The 17601-nt window shown below is 44.8% G+C and overlaps 1 protein-coding gene across 1 annotated transcript; it reads right to left on the bottom strand.

Annotated features, from left to right (window-relative positions):
• Window positions 1-5281: 5281 nt before the first annotated feature.
• TSEN15 (TSEN15 tRNA splicing endonuclease subunit) lies at window positions 5282-17206 on the bottom strand. The gene is made up of 3 exons (XM_010084701.1): window positions 17131-17206; window positions 15747-15882; window positions 5282-5672 (listed from the first exon to the last, which is right to left on the bottom strand). Exons 1-3 carry the CDS (start codon window positions 17201-17203, stop codon window positions 5468-5470), a joined length of 414 nt encoding a protein of 137 aa, XP_010083003.1. The 5' UTR covers window positions 17204-17206; the 3' UTR covers window positions 5282-5467.
• Between the last annotated feature and the right edge of the window lie 395 nt (window positions 17207-17601).

The following is a 17601-nucleotide window of genomic DNA, read 5'->3' as shown; positions in this document are numbered from 1 at the left end:
CTGCAAACGCAGCAAGCTCCAGCCAGCTCTGCCCTGCAGATTTATCCAGCAAACATCCACGATGGGTGTTAATTTGGGTGTTTCAGATGGTGGAAAGAGGGGCGAGAGCCAGCCTGCACCACGAAGGCAGTGCTTTCCAAGAGAGAGAGCCTCCTCCGCGGGCTGGACATCGGCACAGCACTCCTGAGACCTTGCTTCAGATTGTACCGAGAGTTTTGGTGGTAAATGGGACTGGTCTGGTGGAATTGAGACGTCTGGTCGGTACCTAGATTAGGACAGAGAAGAGCACAGATGGCTCCTTGGAGACCACCCAGGCACCCCAGCAGAAGACAGGGTGGTAGCAGGAGGTAAGAAAGGGGATCTCCCAGATGGGGCAGATGGCATTAAAAGATAAATTTGAGTGTCATTGAGGGATGGGATGCTGCATATGAAACACAGGCCAGAAGGGCAGCAAACGATAGCAAAAAAAATGCTAGCAAGATGACTACAGCAGTGAGAAAGGGGGAAAAAAAGCCATGAAAAAGATCACAAGAGCCATTCAGGTTTGGCAAACCAAGCTTGTTGGCCAGACAAGAAACGTGGGGAGAAGCCTGTAGCTGGGTGGGGATGCAAAGCATGATTAATGAGACAATAAACCATCAGGGCAATAAATTATGTCAGTTAGGCACAGAGAACACAACACACAGCGTGTAGCTGATCAGGAGTTGGAGCGCTCATTAATTCACCCAAGCAAATAGGCTGTCAGTCGGGTTTGCTGAAGGGCGTGGTGGAGTCCAAGGTTCCTCGGGCTCACGGTGCTCCCAAAGTGAGAGCATCTGAGAAATGAGGGAGAGAAAATGGGAAAGAGATCAAGCCCCTGGAATACTCTGAACTATGAGGTGCAGCTGCAGGTATTTCTGAAGAGTTAGGAAACCCTAGTTGCTCATAATTATCTCCATTTCTGCACAGGGGTTACTTGCCAGCAGGGCAGTTTGCTGTTGGTTGACACAGTCCGAGATTCTTTGCCATCGTGGCCAGTGTTGCTTCGCTTGCTGGGTACATGCTGAGGCAGGATCTGGCACCAGGGATGCACCAAATTCCTCCCGGTCCTGCAAAATCGGGGCGTGCCAAGGTGTGATGCAGCAATACAAAGGGCAGTAAGAAAATTGTTGAAAAAGGGAAACAGGAGGGAGATGAAGAAAAGCACAGTTCTCTTCATGGAGGGGATCGAAAGGGCTGGAGAGTTCAATGCTGTTGCTTTAGCCTTGCAAGGCTGATGGGACAATTAAAATGAATGTAGAATAGGAACAGAGAAAATAGAGGTGAAAGGCTGTTTGGTTTGGGAATGTTCAGTTAGTAGGGCCTGAATTATCTCAGTTTATTTGCTTTGGGGAATGACTTAAGGAAGTTTTAAACTATTGGGTTATAATGGAGGACTGAAACATCCCTGGAGGACGAGAGATTAACAGTAAACCCGTTGAAATAAAACAGGACTTACAGGCTAGGTGATGGAGTTTATATTCCTGAAAACTGCTGGGACAACCCATTAAACATGTAATTCCTACGGACCTGCAATACTAATAGGATGATTAATAAATTCATACAGACTCTTTATTAGGAAAAAAATGGTTTAAATGAAACACAAAATCTTTGTTGGTTTGCTGACCCAGAAAAGAGAAAGATCGCTCGGCTTTAGTAATGTTATTGATATTTCAATGTCGTGACCAAGCAAAAGATCCTGTGGAAAACCTTGGCCAGCTTGAGAAAGGGTTACAAGAGGAGACAGTGTCTTTCTTCTCGTGATTTCTGAAAAACAGAACTGTTTTGTAGGGATGCTGAGGGCCATTCTGTAGGGGACAGGATCCTGCCCAGGGTGCGGCTTGGAAGCAAACACACCTTTATCTGGGCGCTGCTTGCTGGGCAGCACTGCCAGGGACCGCACCGCTGCCACGCAGGCGTGCCCCGGCAAGCAGGGACACATCACCGACCGACCTTCTGGCGTCCTTTGCTCGCCCGGCTGCTCCACGCAGAGATTGCACACAGCCACAAAGGCGGGGGTGACTCCAACGCCAGGAGCCCGCTGCCCAAACACACGCAGAGAAGGGGAAAGCTGCAGGAGCTGCTCCCTTTCGGCAGCCGGCTGCTGCTGCAGCATGTTTCGTGGCCGCTTCTTGCAACCACAGCTCTTCTTTATGCATCTGACAAGGCTTCCTGCTTCTTGACCGGTGTTTTTTTTGTATAAAATGTTCTGTGTGCATTGCAAACAGTCGGGCTGAATACAGGAGAGTTCAGGTGCTGGTAATGCCTCAAGGAAACCCAGTTTGCATCAACCAAAGCGGACATGCACTTATGTAACTGGGCACCAAGCCTCACCGTCAAATCCATGCCAAGACATCACTTTGCTTTTCTATCGTTCTTTACTCGGTGGGGAAGCTTCAATGCAAATATCTCTCTGAAGAGAGAAAAGACTTGAAACAACAATCTACTGGAAAATGATACTCTTCAAGATTTTAAAACTTACCTTCTGCTGCTCAGGGGTCATCAGTAAAACAAATCAAGCTGTGCTTGGCAAATCAAACTTGAAAAAAACCTTTAAAGGATGGCAGGATGTAGCCTGTAAAATCCTCAGGACTGAAATAAGAGATGAATTTGCAAAGGTATCGAGGCCAGATGTCATTGCTCATGCTTCCACAGATGCCTCACAAACACTGAAAGCAGAGTAATGTTTAAATACTTTAGGCACAGCACCAGGATACTATGGCTTTAGGAACGTTAATGCACTACTGCTCCAAACCGATATACTTCCGAGGGAAGTCTCTTCCCATCTTTATTCAGTGCCTGGAACACCAGAGGCTCTGGGCTGTGTGCTCTTGGGTTGACACAGAGAAATCCTTCAAGAGGAATGTAAAGGAACAGCACAGCTGGCTCTGAACTCATTTCACATTCTCCTGTTTACATTGTAATACATACGGGACAAACAGTGCAGTGATATTATTTCTTCTTCTTCTTTTTTCCACAGAAATAAAGAACCAGCACAATCTCAGGAGGCTGGAAAAAGACCCATATAATCATTTCTCAGGGGAATGCATGGCAGCAATCAAAGCCTCCAGACACAGGTTTGCCAGCTCAGCTTCAAGACCGGGTAAGCAGTTTTCAGTCTATAGAAAATGAGGCTTCAGGTTATGCTCCTCTTTCTGTGCCTAGAAATAATCAGATGAAGATGAAAAGCCAAGTCATGCAGCAAACTGCAAAGTGGCAGTGTTTCCCAGAAATTGAAGGAAAAGCAAAAGAATTTGCTTCTGGGGTTAAACGTCTGTCACTAAAATATAAATTCTGCAACGTGTAGCATTTGTTACAGCCTTCTTCATGCAAAACCAGCTCTTTTCCAGCACAGTCTCACACTGGGCGTGAAGGATGTCACAGCTTATAACAAGGACAATTTACCTGCTGGTATGTAGCCTAGCAAAGTGTGAGATTTACTTCATGGAATAAGCTGTAGAGTACACGAAATATCAATGTTAAGGTCAAACGCAGCAAGTCAGGAGTCAGCACACAGGTACCCTTTAAGGCAGTATGGCATCAGACCAAAGAGAAATTATGTTTTTCCTCCATGAGGGAAGCAAGGCTGAGAAAGAGAGAATTTTTCTTTGCCTTTCTCCATGACCAAAGCCCACAGACGCACGGTCTCCCCTTGCTGCACGGGGGAAAAACACACCCGTTTTGTTTCTGACTGCATCAGAACACACACAGCCTCACAAAACGCTTGTCCCAATTTTCTGACAGATCAGGGTACACATCCGTACCGCTGTAACCCATCCAAACTCAACCCGTGCAGGAGCAGGTTAATAGCCAAAACCAAAAACCGCCAGAAGCTGCAAGCCAGTGCTGCAAGCCCAGGAACACCCCGAGAGGCATGAAGTCAGACCAAGCAGAAAAGCAGTTGCCCTCCTCGCCCGGACTAGGTGCCTGCAGAACACTTGCAGGATGAGCACCCAAACATAATGCCCGGCGTCACTTGGGTGCGAGGGCCTTCCTACCCCCCTGACAGACCATTCTGCCTCCCAGCGTATTTGCCCAAAGTAGGTTCGAACTCTGCACCCATAAAAAAATCCACTCCAGTCATAGGGATACCGAAGCTTAAATGGCCTTTCATTTCCAGCTTGGGTTTTTGGACTCTCTCCCATTCTTATAGCCATGCAAAAAAAGGCCTCTTGTGCTGCAAATTTTGAATGTGTGGTCCTTGGCCACACAAATGTCATACGGACATTTTTGTACTCAAGAAGCTGCTTCTGGGATGTTGATTGCCAAGAAACTCTAAGTTTAACCTGAAGAAGATTTGTATGTGAAAGACATGGAAAATTCCTGTAGAAGAAACTAAAAGTCAGTTTTCTTCCTCTTACCTTACTCCTAGCCAAAGCACCTCTTGTGCAGCCAGTTTAACTAGCAGAAGCTATGTAATAAAAAAAAAAAAAAAAAATCCCAGAAATTACAATGGGTTTAGAAAGCTGCTAGCTGCATGCAGCAGATAACAGCTAGAGCCCACTTCTAGCACAGAAGGTGACACTGGTGACAAATAAAAACATGCCCCATTTTTGGCTCCTCTTTAGAGAGCTTTAAGCACTAACATGACGGTGAAGCACTAAAAGCACACTGAAGCTGTCTCGCAGACAGGAAGCCCAAGGAGAGGGTCACCATTTAGACAACTTCTTCACACTGGGATGCAAACACCAGGCACCTCCAGTTCTCAGACGGTCATCCAACACGGTACGTGGAACAGGACCCTGGCAGTGTTTCCAATCGTGACCTTTAGCATGGTATGCGTTCAGCCACGTGGGAAACACTACCCTGGGTCAACACTTTCAGGTGTGGTTGATCCAGTCATAACCTACCTCCACTCATCGGTTCTACAGGCAGATCCAGAGACCCCTCTGTACTAATCTATACTTTGTTCTAGCAGCCTCTGGTATTGCTATCGTCAGTTTTCCCTCTGCAGAAAAAAAATGTAAAATAAAGTATTTCTGTGGAAAAGTGTTTTCTCCACAAGCAGGAGAAAGAAGGTAAGTGTTCAGAAATGTAACCTGGGAGGTAGCATGAGTGCTTCTGACTCGGTTAAGACAAAGACACTCTGTAAACTACAAAGCCCTTAACTTGGTATCAGTACTCCTTCCAGACACCCTTCAGATGTACTTTGAATCAATATTTACAATAGGGGTAAGGATGTGTTTATTCTGTTATGTACCTGAACCCATAGAAAGGAGAGACTAGCTTTGGAAGCATCTCAAGTATATTTATTAGCCTGTCTCAAAAGGGTGACCCATTTCATACTTTAAAGGGCATTTCGTTACAGCACAGCGGCACAAGCCTCCATTCTCCCTGAACAGATGCTTGATATGCAGAAGGCAGACTTTAGCATGTTATTTACATACATAAGTTCCTGGATTTGTTTAGGTTTGAGAGCAGTAGTTCAAGAAAAGTCTGTTTGTCTTCATCATTTGAAAAGCTTCTTTCTTTTCTTTCTCCACTGTTTATTGTCCACGTCTTCAGTATCGTCAGGAGGATCTGGTAGTACAAAGCCATCAGTCATTTTATAGTAGACTACTGTGGAATCTGTCTCAACTATGGCCAAGGTAACTGACAGCGGGGTGTCAGGATCATCTTGGGGGAGAGACGCTTTCTTCAGGATTTCTCTCATCCTGGAAGAGGAAACAATCGATTAGAAAGGAGTTCACAACCACCTAAGGATGGCATAAAGGTAGAAGTGCACCATGGCTATCTTTATTCAGCCTGGTTTTACTCTGCAACTTTGTCTTCACTAAAGAAAGTGTAATATCTGTTCTAATAAAAATACAAATTCATATAATCAAGCAACAAAATCAAATAACAAAGAATCTTATAAAATATACTCAGATACATACATCTCTGCTAAATGGGTCAACACATGCTCCTAAACTTTGCTTAGGTGTGCTGCTGAACACATGCCTCAAACATCCTTCAATTACCACAATTGTAGCAGGGTAACCTCTAATGGCCTTGTTTTCATTAGATTGAAAAAAAAAAATCTATTTGATTAACACCTGGTGTTCAATTAGAGAACAAAATAATTAAGACTTATTCCATTTGTAGACATAAGTCTTCCAGTCTCTGTGCTACAGTTCTCTGCCAGAGTGTGGAAGACCCAGGAACCGAAGCCAGGTTTCTCTACCTCCTCGTCTAGACTAGAAGCCACAAGACTAACGCTCCTCTTCAAGACAGTCAGCATAAATAATGTCTTCCTTAAAAATTCAAGACAAAGTTATGCAATTTTTCCTGTTCAGCTTATTTTAAGAATAATAAGTTATTTTTCAGTTCAGAGCTGAGGACAACACTGTTTCCTGGAGTCCTTGTGTTACTGTTCCGACTGGGGAGCAAGCACTGAAGGAGCGCAGTGCCCAGGGGCAGAACAGGAACGCTCCCCGCAGCAAGCATTTCCGCAGGGAGCTTTCTGCTTCACCCAAAGCTCAACAGGAACGCTCCCCGCAGCAAGCATTTCTGCAGGGAGCTTTCTCCTTCACCCAAAGCTTGGGTGCAAGAGGGCACATCTGGGATTGCCAGGACAGGTTACGCTCTGGGGAGAGGTCAGCTATGCAGTGGGAAAAATTCCCCCTCGCTTCATGTGCCCCGAAGATCTCCTTCGCCAGAAAACATGCACTTCTGAAGCTGGGCACTGCAGTTGAAAATAAAGCTCTTTCTAAACGCATCAGCTTTCAGACTTTAATCATCATCTTCCTTCCAAACCTCTTTGATCCCTTAATAAAAGCCAAATGGAAAGCGGCGGAGAGTAAGCAGCAGCCTGGAAAGCCTATGCTATTAAGCCCATGACCCTCTTAAGTATCCACCTGTGTTCTGAACTGTTCATAATTCCCCTTGGCTCAATTCAGCAGTGTCTTTTCTTTTGCTTTCACTACTGGCCCAGACACAACACCAAGCAAGGCAATACAGTGGAAATAGTAATTTCATGCAACAGAGATACTGAGGCTGTGAAAAGCCATACTCTGGCCCTCCTGCCACCTGCACATGTCACAACAAGAGAAAAAATAAGCAAAGAGATACTGTATTGGCCGTTGGCTGGCCCTCCTGCCACCTGCACATGTCACAAGAAGATAAAAAAATAACCAAAGAGATACTGTATTGGCCGTTGGGAGAAAAGAGACACCTGCAGAAGACCTGCACTTCAAGCAATAGGACATGAACTTCTCTGCTCCCGGCCACCTTGGCACTGCTCTGCCTGCACGTTGCCTTGGCTGTGCCCCAGCCCAAGGGCCCTGCTGTGGGAACGCTAACTGCACCGTGGCTATGCAGGAGAGCGTAAACTCCAGCCTGCCTTCCAAAGCTGGAGGCAATTCATGGATGGAGGTGCTCTGCAACAAAAATGAAATGCATCCCGCTATGAGCAATACCTCAAATACAGCCAGAGCTTCCAGTGAAGGCCCAGCCTAGTGAGAGGGGGCTGTGCCTGCTGGAGGTGCACCAGTGAATCCAAGGGCACAAGCAGGCACCGGGCCTGCAGTAAGCAAGGACAAATGAGCTGAATGTCTACGGCACAGCAGGGACGCACTGTACCTCTGCGCTGATGCTGGGCACCTTCTGCTCTTGCCACTTCCAGCCCCCCTTTAGGGGCACCTCCAGCACCACAATGTCTTGCCACAGCTCTGGCGGGTGACAAGGGCCTGGGGAAAGACTCCAGATGTCCTTCCAGACATGCTACACATGCAGAGAGCAAGAACCCACTTGTCACACCTTGGTAGCTTGCGTCTGGAGGGAGCTGGTAGTAAGTTGGTAAGTTGTGAACAGGGAGGCCAAGCTACTGGCAGAGACCCAGTTAAGAAAGAACTGACTGTGGTTTTTATGAATCTGTGGGTGTTAACCTCTCTCTTTCTCCTGAGAACACAAAATAGAAATAACAATAAAAAGACAAATAAAAGGGCACAGCTATGTGGGAGAGATGTTTTGGGACCCAAAGAAACCAAACTTGTGTTGAGTGTGGTCAGTCCCGTATTTGGAAGCAGACTGAGGCAGTGGCCTGTGTTCACCCGTCAGCCAGGGCAGAAGCTGCTTCCTATTTTCTTCAGCAACTGTCACCATTTCTCTTCCTGCTCTATTAGGGGGATGGATGTAACAGTGAGGCCTTAGATCTAGATTTCCCATCCCTCAATTTCTTCTTACATTGTCAAGCACAGACACTTGAACATTTATTTCCCCCCATTTAGCACTTAACGCTTAGAAGATGCACCAAGATCACAAAAGTGGCCAGGTCCTGATGACAGATTAATGGGATTTCTTCGCTTCCCTGACTCACTTTTCAGAAGACTGAGTCTCAGGCTTTATGTAAAGAGCACAAAGACACGCCATTGCCTCAGAATGATCTGCTAACGTTGCTGTCCACAGAGCCCAACGCTTTCTGCCCATGGAGAGTCAGCCCCTCTTGCTGTAAAGAATTACAACTGCAAATGCAAGATTCTCCCCCCTTTTCTCAGCACAGGCAGCCCCGAAACAGGAGCTCTCGTTCATGCATACCACAACCAGCCAGAATGCAATGCAGCACATCTGCAGATTCGTGGGAGGGTATCTTTTAAAAGAATCAGCTTCAGAATTCAGGAAGTCTGTACCAGACACCTGCATTTCCTCACCTCCCCTGAAGGCACCACTGTTAGCCTCTGCATCCTGCATGCTCACAAAGCTGCTCTGCAGCAGCAGAGGTTTTGAAGGAGTCCGAGAACATCTGGGTTTGTTATGATTTCACTGCACTTGCTATTTCACAGAAAGGTGAAATATTGCAGGAAAGGTAGAGTTTTTTTAATTCTTTTGATGTATCTAGCACTGTCTATGAAAAAAAAAAAAGGCGAGAAGTGCTCTTGGCCATCTGAAATTCAAAGGAATGCATGTTTGACCTCCCAAACAAGGCAAGAAGCCTTCATTTCAAGAGATGCAGCCCTCCTGGCTGCCCATCTCACTCAAGAGCTGCATTGAATGACTAAAATGAAGTTCTAAACAAGAAGCCCATACGTTAACACCTCCCCCCAACAGAGTTAGCTGACTCCATTTACTAAGTTAATAGTTGTAGACAAGCTCCTTGATGACCAGTACATCTGCTACACCATACAAGTGATGTCAGTTACAAGAGATGGCTTAAGGAAAAGTGAATTGAGTATTTCTGAAAGTGTCAAATATTAGAAGCCTCTGGAACAGGGGAATTCAATGCATCCAGTACTTGTGTTAGGACACCTTCTGCAAACACTGTTCCCAGTGACACCAAGGGGTCCACAATGACTCTGGTTTGGTTCCCCAGCCTTTACAGGCAGGCCATGCTCCAGTAGCGTGAACCCCACAGCAGAAGCCCTGGTGCCAGGCATTTGGCATGGACTGGCTCCACCTGGTTCCTCCTTTTCAAGAGCCATTCAGGTATGCCCACTAGAAACTTAAAATGAGAAAAGGTGCAGCTGAGACACAGTTAACACTGTGCTGCAGCATCTGAATAAAAGCTTACTGTGTTTTCAGTACAGTCTCAAGCAAAGCCTCTGTTGGAAGGATGCACCACTTCACTTGGTTGTCTCCGGCAGGACACAGCATCACACAATCCTCAATCCACATGTCCATCCACAGGCTCAGCCTTCTTCATCGCCTCAGACTTGCTCATCCTCAGGCTCAGCCTGGCTAGGAAGATCCGGGACAGCCAACCCTATCCATGCTGCCTTCTCGGGATTTATGCCAATGACTGACTAGTAAAGAATAAAAGGCATCCAGAGCCCCAAGGGAGCTCACAGAACAATCAGGTGTGTGTGCTGCGGCATGCACAGTGAGAAGTCTATGAGTTAAAATATCCTGCAACCATTCCTTTCCCTTCTCTCCCCCTCCCCGTGAAGAGCAGCCATTGAATGTTAAACAGGGAATACTGAAACTTTGGGTTTCCCACACAAAAAGAGACATCTTGAACAAAGGCACTGTGACAGGAAAATAACATAAATAAGCTAGGGGAGTACAGACACTGCAAGAAACACTGGAAAGTTTTATTTAAGTCTCATAAATAGAATAAGATTATTATCTTTTAATAAGAATTCCCTTCTGTTGCAGATCATACAGTCCAAAGTTTTCAGAATATCTTGAAAACTCATCTCTAACAACTGATGGTGTCTGCATGTTCACTGCAGGATAGGATCTGCTCCCACCAAGACAAATGCAAGCAGGATGAAGCCCTCAGTTTCCACCTAGGAAGCAAACTCACATTCACCTCACATTGCAGGAAATGAAACGGATTTATCTCGAACACTGAAGAAGGCATTTCTAAAGCCCTTTGCATCAGAAAAAGGACTCCTGAGAAGGTTTTCTAGACACCTACAAACTACAGTCAGTAGGGATTGCCTTCTCTTTTTTACCAAAGAATTATCTGCAAGAGCAGGTTTAACTTAACATCATGCAAGGACCACTGCAGGTAAGGTAACAGCACCGTCAATGTCATCCTGCATCTGCTTTTACTGCTGCATGCAAACTAAACAGCGACAGTGAACTTACCTGGTCTTCTATTACCGTTGCAATTACTAGCTTAAAACCAAACCAAACAAAAATCCATATAAAAGAGGGGAATTTTTCACTTTCCCCTCATCTTATTTTTTTAATAACAAAAGACTTTTGCACCTAGGTAGACCTTCAACATAGATCAGAAATCTGTTCTGTATTTCCTAATGATCTGCTTCTAACAAAATAACATCGCCCTTTTCACTCGAGAAAGAAACAGGCACACGACTGGTGAACTTCAGGCACCTGTAGCTTCAGGTTTTAACTGAATGTCCAAAAATTAAAAGAGAACCGAATCGTAAAGGAAAGACAACATGTGCAGAAAGTTTTGTAATGAACAAAAGAGTATTTCAGCGATATATCCCACGCAAGTACCTCCGAGAAGCAGCGGAAACACTGAAAGCTCAGAGTAGTTTTCTCGAGGTTGCACAGTGCTCCGCTGAGCTGAAATGGAACTACCGCCCTCCACACCACAAAAGCCAAAGGCTTTCAATCTGCCCTTTATACTTGGATGAATAATTCATTGCGGGCTTGGCCAGCCCCAACAGCTCCCTCCCCTCCATGCAAGCCAGGGCTGGAGAGTCAACACAAGCTGGTCTCTGTACGGCTACAGAGATCGTGACTGTGCAGCGAGCGTGCCATCACACCAGACTGGTTCAGATGGGCCCAGTGACAGGAGAACCAAGGCACAGGAAACCTCCCGGAAAGCACAATACCTTGAATTTAGCCAGCACTACAATAACAGCGCAGCATTGCTCACCATCAGGAACGCTGCTCCAGACCTAGCTGCAGGGCAGGCATCAATATTAGCCTAGTGCCTTGAAACATGTGGGAAGAAGCACATGGTGGTGGAAGTTGTAATGGACACCACTATCTCTTGGGATTTGTTTCCAAACTACAGCACCATGGACACTAGAAGAAACTATGGGTTTTGTAATGGAAAAAAAAAAATAAAACCAAAGAAAACAGCATGTGTCTCACCAGTCAGGAAAAGGAATTGAAACCCCAAGGAATATAAAGTCCTTTTTTCCATGGAAGTTGAAAAGAAAACAAGACAAATCATGACAAAGGGAGGAATCAGAATTCAGCAAAGTTCTAGAAGATACATCAACTATAGGATGCTCAATGGCACACCAACTCAGCTGGGTGAGCCACATTGATCACTTTTAAACTATGAATAAAGAGTTTGCATTTAGAAGCCATTAATTACATTTTCAATGTGTAATTTCCTGTATGAGTAAACTCAAATAATGTTTATAGCAGAAGAGCTACTGACAAAACTGTGAAGAGGATGCAAGATAAAGAGCATGTCACACTTCCAGTGCATCTAAAATAACTGCTTCTTACAAGCAAATCCACTTCAGATTAGAGGAAGATCTATTTCACACAGTACAGATTGAGAAGAGGATAAATTGCTTCCAGTCCTCGGATTTGCTTCTAAGGACGCTTATCGACTTTAAATGTATTCTTTTTCCAAAATTAAGTTACCATTTTAACAAAATAACTCTTTCTCTCTTAGCCTAAACCAAACTTTGCAGCCCCCATAGCCTCATGCAACTGACTTCATCCTTCATTTCTGACACTTGGATACAAAAGACAAAGAGGGCAGTGACACTGATCACTTAATTCTGATGGTTTACCAGTAACACTTTGCTTAGACAATGTTATTTGTCTAGGACAGACAGCATGTAATTCCATTAGATCCGGCATCTAACTCCCTGGTCCTGATCAAAGCTTTCAACACTACCTAGAAAATTAGGCTACCAACATCGTGAGCTCTCCTACACTCGCTGAGCTTGGTTTATGTGAGTCATTTCTGCCAGCTCTGAGGCACTACCTGTATTTAACTGCTTCCTCCCCTTTGGGCAGCCACAGCTCTGGAATGTACCAAGAATCATGTGCTCGGTGGGCACTGAGGTCTCATCTGCAGTAGCAAACGGCAAAAATGTCCCAGGCAACGGACCTACAAATTCCTCCCGCAGGTATGCATTGCTGCTAAATTCAAAGGCATAGAAGCACAAGGTTCTCCAAACCTCAGCCAGCTGTGGGTGGTTGAGAGAATGGTCCAAGACAGACAGAAGTTGCACCTTATTCTCTGTGTCTTTACTCACAGAAGATTCATCAATCTTCATTTTAAGAGCATGCACGCACAGCATGCAGCCACTTCTCAGACAGCATGAGACTACCATTTACATTGGCAGTCCCTTTGCTCCAAACCCTGTAATTTTGTGATTCAGCGAGTTACTGTGCAGCCTTACACTGGCAGGGCAGGATGAGCAGCTTCTATCAAGCTGTTGGTAGACGTGGACAGCAAGCTTAGTAAGCAGAACAGCTTTTGCCTTAAGCAGTTAACTGTCACGCATAAACTGGACATGATGAAATCTTATAACAGGCTAAAAAACATTGAAGGGATTTCTTTTTTTTTTTTTTTTGTAGGGCACTCATATTTATCATTTGCTTAGGTGTCTTGCTGGTAATTTCCACAGCAACTTCACTATGGCCTTTTAAGGCCACACTCCTCTGAGTGTCAGCCAAGTAGGAATCTTCAGGAGACACCTGGGAAGGCAGAGGCTGGCTGAAGTGGCTTTGAGAGGAAGACCACCCGGGCAGCCCCTGCCCAGGCCTTACTGGGTAAGCAAGGAAATGCTGCCCATCAATGCTGCCATTTGGTAGCTGCTTTTGCAGTGAGCATGCTTCCAAGCCCAGCAATGAATTTTTTCACCTTCCCATCCCCCTCCAATGGTTTACTTTCAGCATTAAGTGAGCTGCATTCACTGGTACTCATACCTCTTCCTCTACCTTTAGCGGGTAACGCAAAAACCTAAAGCACTGCTTTAAACAAAACAGCAAAGCAGCTGCGTACAAAAGCTTCCCTGTCTACCTATAGCTTGGGAAGTCAAATGGGAAAGTATCATTTAAGACATCTGATACCTAACAAGCCTCCAGCTATCAATAATCACAACAAAATATTCCTTGCTGTCAGAACAAAGAGGCAGTAGTACTGCAATACTGCTTCCAACTCCTTCTGTAGGATGCCTTTTTAATGGCCTCCCTCTATGCTGCGTAACTTTGAGCTAGTTATTTTCTAGCCGCCCTGGTTTTGCCCGGTGTTCCAGCAAAGGAGCCGAGGACTTGATGCCCCATCCTTTCCCTGCAAAGACAGGCCAGGCCCCTCTGATCAGTGGTGACCTGCTCATGAAAAGCCAAGTGTGAGTATGCACATGCACGTTCAATAACACAAATAGAAGCACATAGGATCTTCCTGCCTACAACACATGTGGGTACTGAGCACATGCAGGCTTTACTGGACTCGCCCAGCATTACAGCCCGGTACTCCGCTCATTTTAGTGACAATACGCTCTATGTAGTTGCTCTGTAGCAAAACCTAGTCACAAACTGTACTTTTAATCAATGTGATGCATTCACTCTTTGCTTCTCTCACACACATCCTTCCAGTAATGGATTCCATCCGCACTGGTGCCAGAAGCAGAGCAAACAGTATCCCCACAGTACAAACAAGTTCAGAGGCTCCAAATGAAAAGCCCCAATGAAACGTAAAAGATAGGACATACATGCAGTGCAATATCTCACTGTCATTAAAAGCCAATTAGAACATACTTGCCGGCATTGACCCAATGCCAGCAATCAAAGTTTCCAACCTAGGTGGAAACCTACTACATTAAATAAGCGCAACAACTCAGCACGTAGGAGTAATTTCTCAAAGATCCCATATCCTACTTTGCTGCCTTTTTTCCCACCCAAAACGTAGTTTGAATTCTGAGTAGCAGCGTGTCCCTCTCACACACATGCTTCTTGCAGAGAGGCCAAACAACACTCATCATTTCGTCCTGCAAAGCCTCTCAGCAGCTTTCCCCTGTTGTGGGGATCACACCGTATTTCTCTGCAAGACCAAGCCCACAGGAGTGACTGACCAATATTTGCAAATGGAAGATTTTTTCACCATATAGATTCAAATCCATCAACATCTACTAAGTCATTTTCTTCCCGCTCACAAATACACTCTTAGGAAAACACATAGCAGAATTAAGACAGATGTCTGCTTGCAAGACACCCATCTGTCACTTCTAAAAACCTAAAAAATACCAAAACTACGGCACGTCTAAAATACCATTCCTAAAGCATGCACACACGTCTGCTAAATGCAATTCATTAGCTACCGACTGCTGTGTCAGGCTGCTGCCCATAGAGCAAGAGGAAACAGCAAACACTAGCAAGGTCTGTAAAGCCAGCCCTGAGCACGTGCTCCTAGCAAGAGTCGGAACAGAAGAAACTGAAGAAGTTTTGCTGCAGCTGAAATAGCTCAGGTCTTCAGAGACACAAAAGAAATGGCAAATACCAGCAGAAGAAGGCAACCATTATCAGAGAGTAACTAATGCTCTGTGTTTGAGGCTGCTCTAAGGGCCAGTAAAAATATGCCGTAAAATTACTGAAGCGGAATTTCTCTAGGCTGCAAATACCTGTAGTATCACAAAGACAAAGCTGTGTTGTCCTCCACTTGAGAATTACTTAGTCTTGCATGTGTAAGGAAAGAAAGTCAAAATCACAGCTCAAGGGACACATTAGATTCTAGATAAGAGGAATTTCCAGATGAAAGTAGCCAAAGTATAATTTCAAAACAAAAAGTAAATCAAACCAAACTCACTAGGCTTAGCCACAAGATTTGACAGTAAAAAAAAGTTCATTTTTAGACACGTCACAGAGGATTTCTTTCCTCTTAGGTACCTTAAAGCCCAGTGGCACAAAAAGCAATGTCAGATTTCCTAGACAACAAAAATGCATCACAAAAATGTTCAAAACATAAGCTGTGAAGGTCTTGTACTCTAACCTTGTCTCTCAAACACATACTTTGATATCCATTGTTATCTCTTAGAGCATAGGCAACTTCTAAACAACATGAAGTGTTTGTTAGGAGAAGGAGTCAGTTGCTGTGGGAAGCTGACATCAAAGGCATACTGCTTTCAGGCAGGAAGGAGAGGCTGATGCAACTTAGAAAATTTTTAAAAAATCTCAACTTTGCATGTATGTGTTTGCAGCACCCAAAATAACTCTGCTCACAGGCCAAATGATTGCTTTCTTCTGATACTCCTTTGTTTCCTGCCCCTTCCCCTCTTAACCAAGTCATCTGCAGCCCATTAAATTCATCTGTTCTTCCTTTGATGTTATTTGTGAGGCACTCCAAACACTGATCACATCCTCACCTCTCATGGCTTAACGATATGTACGCAGGTACCGGCACCATCACTTGGAGACTGTCCTGTTCTCTCTCACGTGCGTGTAAACATACGAGTTGTAGTTCTGCTACTCCGACATGCTTCACTTCGTGCCAGTTTCTTCCTAGAAAGGTTCATCATCGATGAGAAGGACCAGAACACAAAACACTAGTTTTAATCCTTCAAATATCAAAGTTGGTATTTATTGTCTTCGGTTCTGTTTTCCCTCCCTCTCCTCACAGGGCACTTCCCACCAGAGACAACTAACCCAGTCAACTGTAAAGCTCCCCTTCTGAGAAACAATTCTGTTAAAGAAACCCACAGGAGAAATACCAGCCTGCTGACTCCAGAGCTGCACTGACTGATGGTGAACAGGGATCTGTCTGACAAAGCTTTGTTTCAGAAAGGTAAAAAGAAGACAAAAACCACATAGCTTTAGTCATCTGGAGCATAAAACTGTAATCCAAATTTGGACTTGATCAGTAACCTAAACTGTGAAGGAGCAGGTGCTGAAAGCATGATTTTTGATGATACACAGTTCTTCCTTTCTGCCTGAAGGGATAAGGCTGAAAGTTTTTGTTGCGGAACTACAGGAGGCTTCTCTGAAAGCCTATTAAGGCATTTTCTTCAGAGGTGTAACAAAAACAGACACAGTGCTTTCTGGCCTGTAAAATCCCTCCCTTCCCTGACCTTGAGAACCACCAGTCTCCAAGAGAAACCAAAGCATTTCTATTTGGCTGGCTGCCTGCCTACGCACAGTCCCCTTTCAATAAAACAAACATGGGAGAATTGCAGGCAGAAATTTATCTATCACGTAACTCTGCTCCGCTCTTACAAGACACGTGAAGACTACACTGCATTCATTGTAAATATTGCCACCAGACTTCCAAATTGTCTTTTTTCCTCTAGGAATCCTTGTCCTTTCCAGAAAACAGCATCCTACTCAGGCCAGCACACAGCACCCATTTGCTAAGTGGTAACGTTAGTGAAACACTATGATTTAGGGACTTTGACATTAATCTACAAATGAGGACTCTACTACCAGCACAAACATAGAACTTGTAACTTCACCCTTCTATGTCCCTTCCCCTGCTCCTCTTTTGTTTTTTTCCCATGCCGAGTGTCTTTGCCCTGGAATGCCTGCAACTGCACAAAATGGTCCCTCATCTTCACAGAGGCTCCAGGCAGGCACAGGATAGAAATCTTCAGCACCAAAATACCCTCTGTTTCTTAGGTAACCATGGCTGTATTAAGTTTCTAAAAGAACACCAGGGACTTTTGTAGGAAAGGTCCTGCTACCGCACAAACTTTAACAGCGCCCAAAGGCGAATACATGTGTTGGGGTACCGATCCAGTTACTTCACTGCATTACCTTCTAGGAGGTCCAGGTATACCACAAACGCAGCGTAGATCTGGGCACTGTCAGATATATCAAGAGACATCATTTCTGTGAACTGGAACCCAAAACGTAACATCGGTCAAGGAAAGCAGAAGTTACGTTAAGAACACACAGACCAAACCCAGAATCTGAACAGCTAGCTAGGCCGCTGAAGCCTGAGACCAGTTTTAAGGACTAACAGGCAATTAAAAAACAGGAGTTGCTTTCTGACAGTATCTTAAGAGCTCTTTTTTCCACATTCCCCCTATTTTGGTGCTTAAGAAAGCAAGCCAAATACACAAACAAACGAGAAATCGCGCCTATTTCTGGAACAGCTCGCGCCTTGTGGCTGGGAATTTTACCTATTTTTGCTGCAGTACGTCAACATAAGATGACAGCCAAATTAAATACCTCCACGTTTTCAGTAGACTAAAAAATGAAGACGGAGTCAAAGCCTCAGACACC

This window comes from Pterocles gutturalis, unplaced genomic scaffold (assembly GCF_000699245.1).
Source record: "Pterocles gutturalis isolate BGI_N339 unplaced genomic scaffold, ASM69924v1 scaffold8430, whole genome shotgun sequence".
Taxonomy (NCBI): domain Eukaryota; kingdom Metazoa; phylum Chordata; class Aves; order Pterocliformes; family Pteroclidae; genus Pterocles; species Pterocles gutturalis.
The sequence above is the reverse complement of the archived record's forward strand: the minus strand, read 5'-3'. Positions and strand labels throughout refer to the sequence as shown.

Bases quoted from the DNA above. Each gene is read 5' to 3' on its own strand.
- TSEN15 (XM_010084701.1), bottom strand. From the start codon at position 17,203: ATGATGTCTCTTGATATATCTGACAGTGCCCAGATCTACGCTGCGTTT. The intron at 15,883-17,130 runs GTAATGCAGTGA...GAACCTTTCTAG, and splicing joins ATACCTGGACCTCCTAGAAG to GAAGAAACTGGCACGAAGTG. The intron at 5,673-15,746 runs GTGAGGATGTGA...TTCCTCTTCCAG, and splicing joins ATATCGTTAAGCCATGAGAG to GATGAGAGAAATCCTGAAGA.